We start from the raw sequence: 10,066 nt of genomic DNA, 5'->3' as shown, positions 1-10,066 counted from the left end.
CCGACCGACCACCTCGGCCTCCCCAAGTGTCAGGTGATTTAAAAACTATTCTTCCATGAATTGCTGGGCTAATTGATATGACTGTAAAATGCCTAACCCAGGGTTTAGCATCAAGTAAGCAAATTGTAACTGTTAGCTGCTGCTCTGCCTATGACTATTTAGTCTTGTGCTTTAAACTCAAATATTTGTTGGCCCACTGAAGTCACTATACAGAGAAAGATGCTTTTCATTCTCAGTAAAGAACTTTGGGAGATAACTGGGGCAGGCAGCTAGACAACAGGTGTCTTTTGTCCAACATCTGCAAACTCATTGGAACTGATGGGTGGCTCACTTTGCTTAGAACCCCTACCAGCACGCACACGGGGCTGCTTCCCAGTCACACTGCTCCTGGGAAGATGGGGGGCAGCTGTTCTGCAGTTAGCGCCGTTCTTTACCTCCTGTTACGAACTGCCTGAGTTCATCTGTGTTCAGTTAGGTAGATTACCAATTCCTGTTCATTCAGATTTTCTTCTGCTCACTAATGTGTTTAATGTTCCCTAACCTACCAAATGTGATTAGTGACTTTTTCTTTGAAGGTGGACTGGAGGAATCCTTGCGCCTTCTGCAGCATTCTACTGCCATTATGGAACAGTTCGGCTATGGATGTGCATCAGTGGGGGATGGGGAGAGGCTGGGGCAGTACATGTGAATGGAGAGGTAGCCCCACCCAGTGTGTTTTCTGAAATACAGTCCCGCAGAGGGCAGTCTTGGGAAATTACTGCTCTCACATACTCTTCCTGACCTTACCCCTCCAGCATCTCCCTGCTATCCAAGGGTTGGGATTTTTAAAAAGAAAAACAAATTTTTAAAAAACCAAGTGAAACTTTTGCCATCTTGTAAGGGTGAAAAGCTCCCACCAAGTCTGGATGAACATTCATGCGTGGGCTTGAGGGCTTGGGAAAAAGATGGGGCTTGGCCCCACAGTGCAGGCAGGCCCAGTGATCCTATGAGAGAGGCCAGGAGGTGGGAGGTCGCCTGTGGGCAGGAGGTCAAGTATGTGGTATTTTATGACTGGTGCTTGATGAACCAAGGGAGAGGGCACCGAGAACAAGAGAACAACAGTATTTAATTGTAAAATCTCCACCCCTGAGGATATGTTTTCAGGTCTGGGTGACTAATAAGAGTGGGAAACAAGGGAGGGAACGACGGCGCTGTGCTTCCTCTGCCCGCTGCCTCTGTGGATGCGTGGACCGCTGGCTTCAGTCCTGCTTTTCTTTCTGATGGCCCTTGTTGTTTATGCTACGTATTTTTGCAGGAGGCCTGAGGCGGGCTGGGGTCACTCTTTCTTCTCCTATGACTGGGCTTCACTCTCCTCCCCCATCTCTGTTGGGGCTTCGCTGTCCCTGGGGTAAGAGTAACAATGCCAAGGTTTTGATTCTTGAAAGGAGCAATTAAGCTTCTCACCCCCTCCTCATTTTAGTTGGGAACTGTGAGGGCCCCTCATTTACCCAGGTTCCCTGCTGAGGATCTCCTCCTCATTAGATGACTTCTTGTGCAGCTTCTCTGCCTGGTTATTTACTCTTGTGGCACTGAGAGGTTTGTACATATCTTTAAGCCACAGCGGCTGTCTGAATGAGAAAGCTCCATCCTAGAAGATAGAAAGGGAAGTATTAATTTTGCATGTCCTGTGCTTTCCCTGGCCACAGCAATGAATCCTCCAAAGTACCTGAGTCTCACTTGGCGAACAGCATCTCCTACATGGCAGAAATCTGAAAATGCCCCTGGGGAGACACATGCACAAGATAGTGAGTGATGCTGCCATTTCCCACGTCTCTCACAATGTACTTCTCTGGTCTTATTAGGACTAAATGAGTACCTCAGTCCATAATCACAGTGAGAAGAACCACCGCAGACCACATACCTGGGGTCCTGAAAATAATCCCATACATGTGGGACTTTCAGAAACTCTCCATGTCTGTTCAGAAGGGGCCCACAATATACCGGGGGGACTTTGTATGCGGCTCAGCATGGAGCATTGGCAGGATGTTCAGTCCCAGTCACCCCCTTGGCCAAGTGCCCTTGTGCAGTGAATAAACTGCACAGCCATGCTGGGCAGAAGCATTTTATATCAGTCCCCTTCAGACTTAGTCTCACAGGCATCGTTTGATGGGGGGTGGGAGATGAAGTGGTTCTTTTCTTTCTAGATACTTTATTCTATAAGTTGCATCACCTCAAGCAAATGCCTGAGTGCAGGTAGCCAAATTATCTATCTCACAGTCTTCATATGGCTGGCTGTCGCTGGTGAGTGAGTGAGCTGTGAAATCAGTTTAAAGGACAACATATTCTTTTTGAATTTGAATAAAATAGAAAAAGCCAGAGTGCATTGTGTGACCATGGGGCAATTCTCCCTTTCTCTTTCTCAGTTTTCCTGTCATAAAACGATGAAATACTGTCTAAGGTCTCTCGTAGTTAAAATTCTTTGGTTTGTTGTTTTTTTATTTGAGACAGTTTTGCTCTTGTTCCCCAGGCTGGGTGCAATGGTGCGATCTTGGCTCACTGCAACCTCTACCACCTGGGTTCAAGCAATTCTCCTGCCTCAGCCTCCTGAGTAGCTGGGATTACAGGTCTGCGCCACCACGCCCAGCTAATTTTGTATTTTCAGTGGAGATTAGTAGAGATGGGGGTTTCACCATGTTGATGAGGCTGGTCTCGAACTCCTAACCTCAAGTGATCCACCTCGGCCTCCCAAACTGCTGGGATTACAGGTGTGAGCCATCCTGCCTGGCCTTTCTAGTTAAAATTCTGTGAGGTTTGCATAAAAGGAATAGAGTGGGGCCCAAAAATCAGTAAGATGAGAAAATAGTGTTTCCTCACTTCTAGGATCCAGGCAAAAAAAAAAAAAAGAAATAAATAAAAAAGAGAAAGTAGTGTTTCCTGCCACTTTCGAGGAAGGACTCACATATTCTACCTTCCATCAGCTTTGAAGGAGACGAGTGCCCTCACTCCCACACCCGGTGGCCTTCCTTACCCCTTCCCCAGAGCCTCCAAGAAGACCCTGGCCTGGCCTGATGCCCACCGTCAGCAGGAACAGGCACCAAAACCTTTCCCCTTCCTGTCCCTCCCCACAGGGCTGGGGACAACAGATGTGTCCTTGTTAGTTCCATCCAGCTCAGCTTTTGGCTGGGGAGCTAATTTCACTGGAGCCAGGCTAAGCATGAGGGTAACTAAGTATTTGTCCTGTCTTGGGCAGTTTCCTCACTGAAAAATGAGGGCAGAGTTCTAAGCTCTCCTCTAATTCTAAAATTCTAATTAAAATCACAAGACTAGTGACGGCACATGCCTGTAATCCCAGCTACTCGGGAGGCTGAGGCAGGAGAATCGCTTGAACCTGGGAAGTGGAGGTTGTGGTGAGCTGAGATCGCGCCACTGCACTCCAGCCTGGCAACAAGAGGGAAACTCCGTCTCAAAAGAAAAAAAAAAAAATTACCAGACTAATATTTACCTTGAGACTCCTTCTTCATCTTCTTGTGATGACCTTCGGTGAGAATAAATCTGTTTTGGAAGAAAATGCAATTAAGATTATCCATCACAACAACCATCTCCAAATCTGTATTCATTCCTTTTATTCATTATAAGTCTCATCTACCTGAGGAGATAACTTGTTTGAAGACAGGAATTGTATGCTGTTTAACAGAGCTTTGATTCTTCCACAGTTCAGTCATCCTTGCTATCTTGCGGGGGACTGGTTCTAGGATACCGCCCCCACACCATACCAGAATCTGTGGATGCTCAATCCCTTACATATAATGGTGCAGTATTTGCATATAACCAACACACATCCCCCCATATTTACTTAGCGACAGGATTGCCCTCTGTTGCTCAGGCTGGAGTGCAGTGTCACAATCACAGCTCGCTGCAGCCTCAACCTCCTGGACTCCAGTGATCTGCACACCTCAGCCTCTTGAGTGGCTGGGACTACAGATGTATATCACCAAACCTATTTTTTTTTTTTTTTTTTTAGTAAAGACAAGGTCTCACTATGCTGCCCAGGTTGGCCTCCCAATGTGCTGGGATTATAAGTGTGATCCACCATGCCTTGCCCCATGTACTTTAAGTCATCACTAATAAAATGTGTAGATATTGGACAGCGGTGACAGCTGTTATATTGTAGTTTCTATTTGTATTTTTTTTTTTTCCTTCAGATATTCAGCCTCATCTAGTTGAATCTGAAGATGTAGACACGCTGATGAAGAGGCTGACTGTATCTAACTTAGGGTCTTGCAGGCAGCTAGCACTTAATACATTTTATTGACTGTTTTAGATAACATTCAACAGATAATTCCTAATAAAAACTCTTAAAAGTAGGAGAAAAAGAAAACTTCAGTCCTTCCTCTGAAGTGGCAGGAAAACCAGCCTGGGCAACATAGCAAGACCTTCTCTCTACAAACAAATTGTTTAAATTAGCTGCCTGCCTGTAGTCCTAGCCACTCAGGAAGCTGAGGCAGGAGGATCCCTTAAGCACAGGAGATTGAGGTTACAGTGAGATAGAGCACACCATTGCTGTCCAGCCAGGGTGACAACAAGGCCCTAAGAAGGGGGAAAAAAAAAAAAAAAAGGAAAAGAAAGGAAAAAGGAAAGGGGAAAGGAAGGAAAGAGTAGAAGTATTGGAAAGGAACAGACAAAACTATCATTATTTGCATATTAGATGATAAATGTTATTAGCTAAAGAAGCCTAAGAGAATCAACTAAGATTTTACTGGAAGTAATAAGAATTCAATAGGAAAGATCCCATTTACAATGGCAATACAAATGTATGAAGTATTTAGAAACAAAAATGCAAAGATCTTTTATCTAACAAAAGATGTGTAAGATCTATATATGGAAACACTAAAGTTCTTCTGAAAGACATTAACAAGAAATGAATACAGGACGTGAGATAGCACGTTCCTAGAATGTCGTACAGATGTCAATTCTCAAATTAATCTACAAATTTAATGTAATCCTGTTCAAATCCCAAGATAGTTTTTGGTGGCAGCTGTTTGTGAGACAGGGTCTCGCTGTTGCCCAGGCTAGAGTGCAGTGGTATGACCACAGATCACTGCATCCTCAACCTCCCAGGCTCAAGCAATCCTCCCACTTCAGCCTCTGAAGTCTCTCATGTGGTGTCCAAGAAATGGTGACAAATCTCACAAAGGGACTAGGCTCAGGAGGGCTGGAATATTCAGGGAAGGTGTCAAGAAGATGAACCTGAGTTGGCTTTTGAGAGAGTCATAGGATTCCCACAGGCAGAGTGAAATAAGGGCATTTTAGATGGACAAATGCACAAAAGCAGAAATGCGGATGGTGTGACTGGGGTATGGTGAGGGGCTGCTCTGGCTGGAATGGAGGGCTGCCACAATAATGGAAATGGTAAATGAGGCAAGTAAGGTTGGATTGGTAGCATAGTGTCAAGGTTGCCAGTTTATTAAATCACTCTTCCAATATGCTAGCAGTGGCCTCTTGGGGATCATGTAATCGAACAAAAGGCAAAGAGAGGCAAGCTCCAGGAATGGGCATTGTGAACAGGACTCGCCCCAGAGTAGCCAGATGTAGGCTTTAGACATTTTAATGCAGGTTGAGCATCTCTGATCCGAGGGGGAATGTCTCACATGGTCTCCAAGAAATGGTGACACATCTCACAGAGGGCCTAGGCTCAGGAGGCCTGGAGTATGAAATGCTCCCCGTCCCCTGTGAACTTAAAAATGTGGCCATCAACTTTTTTAAAAGATGGCTACTCTGTAGTGCTTTAACTGGACCTATTTAGACAATGCCTTACACACTGGAAAAGGATGATACTGTGTGAACCTAATAAGTCTACAAGACAATACTTCTCTCTTTTGGCTGTCTCCTTCCTCTCCAGGGTGATGACAACTCCGTGAGGATGGAGATTATACGTCTCTCATCATTTCAGCAACAAGGAAATAAATTAGTGGCAGAGTAAGGGGTGACTTGGTGAGTATATCCAATTGTTGACATCGTTTTGGGTGGGAAAATTTTGCTATTATATCAACTTCTTAAAATAGTCTAGTAGGATTAACTTGGTTTCAATTCACAGAGACCTCCTGGAAGCGAGGATCCTTTAAAATCCTGGAATATACACTGCAGTAAAAGAACAAAGCGTACGTCAGCCTTAACCGACTGAAGAATGTCAAGTAGCAGCAGGTGGGAAAGCAGCTTTGGTTTTGAGTTTGTGGGCTCTGAATCCACACAAAGACAGGACTGCATTCTGAAAACCTGAATTAATTGTTGTCCTTACCTGAATGAGGCAGAAAATTATAATCAAAGTCGTTAGTATTTCAGTCACAAATAATGCCAAGATGAGTTTGTTGTTATAGCCATATCCTGGAACTTCTTTTGTGAGCTAAAAAAAAAAAAAAGAAAAGAAAAGAACAATTAAAAAAAAAAAAGAGAGAGCTAACTATTCAAAACCCCAGTATTTCAGGTGAGTAGCTTACAGGTTCTTTTTTTATTTTTTTGAGACAGAGTCTCACTCTGTCACCTAGTCTGGAGTACAGTGGTGCGAACACAGTTCACTAGACTCGACCTCCCTGGGCTCAGGTGATCCTCCCACCTCAACCTCCCGAGTAGCTGGGACTACAGGCACTTGTCATCACCCCAGCTAATTTTTTAATTTTTGTGGAGACAGGGTTTCACTGTGTTGGCCAAGCTGCTCTCAAACTCCTGACCTCAAGTGATCCACCCACCCTGGCCTCCCAAAGTGCTGGGATTACAGGCGTGAGCCACCCCACCTCACCTACAATTCATCTTGTGCACTAATCTATTTCACCCTCTACATGAGCAAAGTGGGAGATCACCGTCATGGCCGAAGTTACATGACCAGGACAAGCTATGGCCTGGGAGTCCCAGGTTCTCCTGTGTGGGCACTTTACTGGCATACACTAAATGATGACAAATCTGGGTCTCATGTTTCTGTGTGGTCCTCACCTCACTCAACCTCTGCTCTTTCTGTTCACTCTGGGCTTCCGTGCTCTCATTGATATAGTTCTCAGTTTTCCACTGTTCCGTATCCCATTCAGCCTTGGACGCCTTTACTTCCTGCTGCTCACTGAGAAGCTTCATCAGGAGGCCTGTCCTGGAGATGAGCTTGGCACAGGTCACTTGCACACGGGTGTCAGAGCAGTCTGTCTTCAAGGTCCGGATAACATGAGAAATGAGCTTTCTCACATTGTTGTTGGGGATGAGGGAACGTAGCTGCTCGGTTAGCTGATTTTCAAACTGATCACCTGCAGACGAGAGCAACGGGTAATTGAAGCTTTTGGGCTCGGAGGACAGGTCAGTGCCCATATTGTTGTATTCCCATTGTGTCTGATTAGTTCGTTTAACAGCTGGCCCTAAGTTGAACGCAGTCCCAGCGGAATCTGCCTCAGGAGGAGGATTGTAGGTTGTGTTTTCAGAGATGGTGCCTTCCGGCATAGTAGTGTTTTCCATAGAAATGTTTTCTTCAAAGGCATTTCTTGCAGTTGTGTCTTTTACATTAGTGTTTTCTGTAAAACGTTCTGAAGGAGCAAATCCTTCCAGAAAAGGATTTTCCTGAGGACTTGGGTCTCCTAATGATGAAAAAGCCCCTTGTGAAGGGGAATTTATGAGGCTGTTCACTGCAGAGAATGGCGGCCTGTTTGCGAGCATCAGTCTATCGAGGTAACTTTTCTTTCTGAACTTTTGACTCTTTTTGGCCTTGAGTGTTCTGTGGGCCACGCGGGAGCGAGTTTTATGATAGCGGTATTTTTTTCGGGAATGTACGATTGGTTTGGCAGCCTTCATACTTTTAACTCTAGCCTTTGCGTTTTCTAAAATGAAAATGGCGTGGGTTAAGTCTTTCGATCTGTCTCTGACCTCAGGTAGGGCTTTTGCAGGGGTGGAGGCAGAAGGCTCGCCCATGGAGAAGGGTTTCAGCACAGAAGACACTGCTGCGTTAAGCTCTTGGGTGAATGAAGGCTTGGTGTAGACGGTGTTTCCCACTAACTTCTCACGCCCCTGCTCTGTGTGAGGCTGTTCCAGCTCCCTTGAGACCGGGCTCCCGAGCCTTTTTTCTTGGGCAGCGCTCTCCACAAATGCCTGCGCACCCTCTTCCCTCCTGGTGCTCTGCTTTCCCACCTCTTTGAAGTGCCTTTTCTGGATGCTCCTTGGGCCCGTGAGGACTCTGTTCACTCTCTGCAGGTTGTTGCCTACACTTTGAATCTTTGCCAGGCTGTTTTCCTGTGGTTGGACAGTTTCTAATTTCTTTTCAAATATTTGGCGTTTAAATTTGTTACCTAGAAGGCTGGTCTGCATAAGCATGGCAGTTTTTTCTTCCCTTTTAACTTCATTGATTTTTTCCTGTATTTCTGCATCTAACATATTTTCCAGCAAGTACAGCTTTCTCAATTTATTTTCATAAATTTCGTAAGTTGAGTTGTCCGATGTAGGTTGAAGAGAGGGGCTCTTTATATTGTTTTTCAAAATACCCAGGGGCCTATCTCCATCTTGCACATTTGAAGAAAGCTGTTTAATGAACGGTAACAACATTGATTTCACATCTAGATTTACCACTGAGAAATAAGGCAAGATGTAACTTAGTGCACTGATAACTTCACTCTCGTCATTGGTGTCTAGCTGCTCACTCCCAAAGCCTGACAAGTTGATGTCACTGCTGTCTGAGGGCACCTCCGGCTCAATAGTCAGCTCAGTGCTCGTGTGCTTCTTCCGGGCCTGTAACACCTTCATGAACGCTCCTTCTGGATTCCCTACAGATGCTTCTTCAGCTGTGAAAAAAGAAGAGACTGCTTTGATCATGAAAGATGACGGGACGGCATGCATCAGTCCACAGCTGTACGCCCCAGTCACACAGAGTAGGAGTCAGCAAACATTCGAGTGTCATTCAGAGAGGAGAAACACACACCCAATCCTAAACCTACAAAATGGCAACAACAAAAGGAGAAAAGACATCTTTTGAAAACATGGCCACCTACTTGGAACATTCCATAGTGTGACATAGAGTAAGTCTGCTTAGGATTATTCCATTGATCCACAAGGGCCAGTTAAAAATGCTCAGTCTAAGCCCAAGATGGAAGACAACTGCTTCCCTGATGAGCTGGCCTCTCTGCAGACTGCTCCGTACCCTGTGCTGTCCTGCCTCATATGCAGAGAGAGTACAAGGCTCACTCTCTCCTTGTCCTCGGTGTGCCTGTGTTCTTGCTACCATCACAGCTGAATGCAGTGAAAGGCGGTCCTCTGAGAGGAGCAGGGTGGAGATGCTAAAGTGGAGAGCCCCTCCCATTGCTGATAGATCCTCATCTGGCACGTGCTCCACCCACCCACCCCATTCTTTGCTCCCACACACTGTAGCCCCATCACAGAAAATGGGACCTGGGAAAAAAAACTGTGTCCACCCTAGTTCTTAAATTTGGGCAGTGATTCAGGGGGTAGGTTAAGGGATTTTTAATTTGCCAGATTATATGCCTATGTTGTTGAATGTACAATGAATCTATGGTATGACAGCAGTTTCTGGATAAACATTACTTGAGATCCTATAATGCAGAAGGGAAAAAGCAACTTTTATCAGTTGCCTACTTTGCTTTCATTTTATCTCTAATATTCTGGATTGGGAACCATCCAAAGCTTCTGACTGCATGAAGGTCAAGTGTGCCCGTGTGCAGCTGGCTTTCTTTTCCAGAATTAAAAGTATTTTGGGTGGTGCTGAGGGTCAGAGGAAGAAGTAAAGATTGTAAGAAAGGAGAAACATGGGCTTGGGGAGAACCCAGAATTGGGGACAGAAGACCTGGCACTAGGCTACAGCACTTAGCACCTCTGATCTTGTTTTTCCTCATCTGTAAAAGGAGACTACCAATGCTTTTCTGCCCACCTCTTCAGGAGAAGGGAATAATTGGTTTAAAAAAAAAAAGTTTTTAAAAATAAGCACCACTGACTTTGTGTAGCCAAGCATTATTAATTATCCACCCCGCATCACTGGTAGATACCTGTATTCAAGCTATCTGGACATGAAAGCCGTCACATTTTAGAAGTCATGAATTTGGTGCTAATAAACCTA

General features: G+C 45.1%; 1 protein-coding gene across 20 annotated transcripts in view; it reads right to left on the bottom strand.

Annotated features, from left to right (window-relative positions):
• Positions 1 to 1,085: 1,085 nt before the first annotated feature.
• LOC105469580 (leucine-rich repeat-containing protein 37A3-like) overlaps positions 1,086 to 10,066 on the bottom strand; it is a 200,424-nt gene continuing 191,443 nt past the window's right edge. For 17 of the 20 annotated variants that reach the window (XM_071083368.1, XM_071083362.1, XM_071083369.1 and 14 more), the window contains 6 exons: positions 6,964 to 8,780; positions 6,275 to 6,379; positions 3,482 to 3,531; positions 1,706 to 1,760; positions 1,488 to 1,627; positions 1,086 to 1,382 (listed from right to left, as the gene is read on the bottom strand). In XM_071083368.1, the coding sequence (XP_070939469.1) occupies positions 1,331 to 1,382; positions 1,488 to 1,627; positions 1,706 to 1,760; positions 3,482 to 3,531; positions 6,275 to 6,379; positions 6,964 to 8,780 (2,219 nt within the window). In that variant the 3' untranslated portion in view covers positions 1,086 to 1,330. Of the gene's footprint in view, positions 1,383 to 1,487; positions 1,761 to 3,481; positions 3,532 to 6,274; positions 6,380 to 6,963; positions 8,781 to 10,066 lie in introns of those variants that run through there. The other 3 variants (XR_011615921.1, XM_071083373.1, XR_011615924.1) reach the window with 3 other exon arrangements.

The sequence above is a fragment of the Macaca nemestrina genome, chromosome 17 (assembly GCF_043159975.1).
Source record: "Macaca nemestrina isolate mMacNem1 chromosome 17, mMacNem.hap1, whole genome shotgun sequence".
Lineage (NCBI taxonomy): Eukaryota > Metazoa > Chordata > Mammalia > Primates > Cercopithecidae > Macaca > Macaca nemestrina.
Note: the sequence above shows the minus strand (reverse complement) of the source record. Positions and strands in the feature narration are given on the sequence as shown.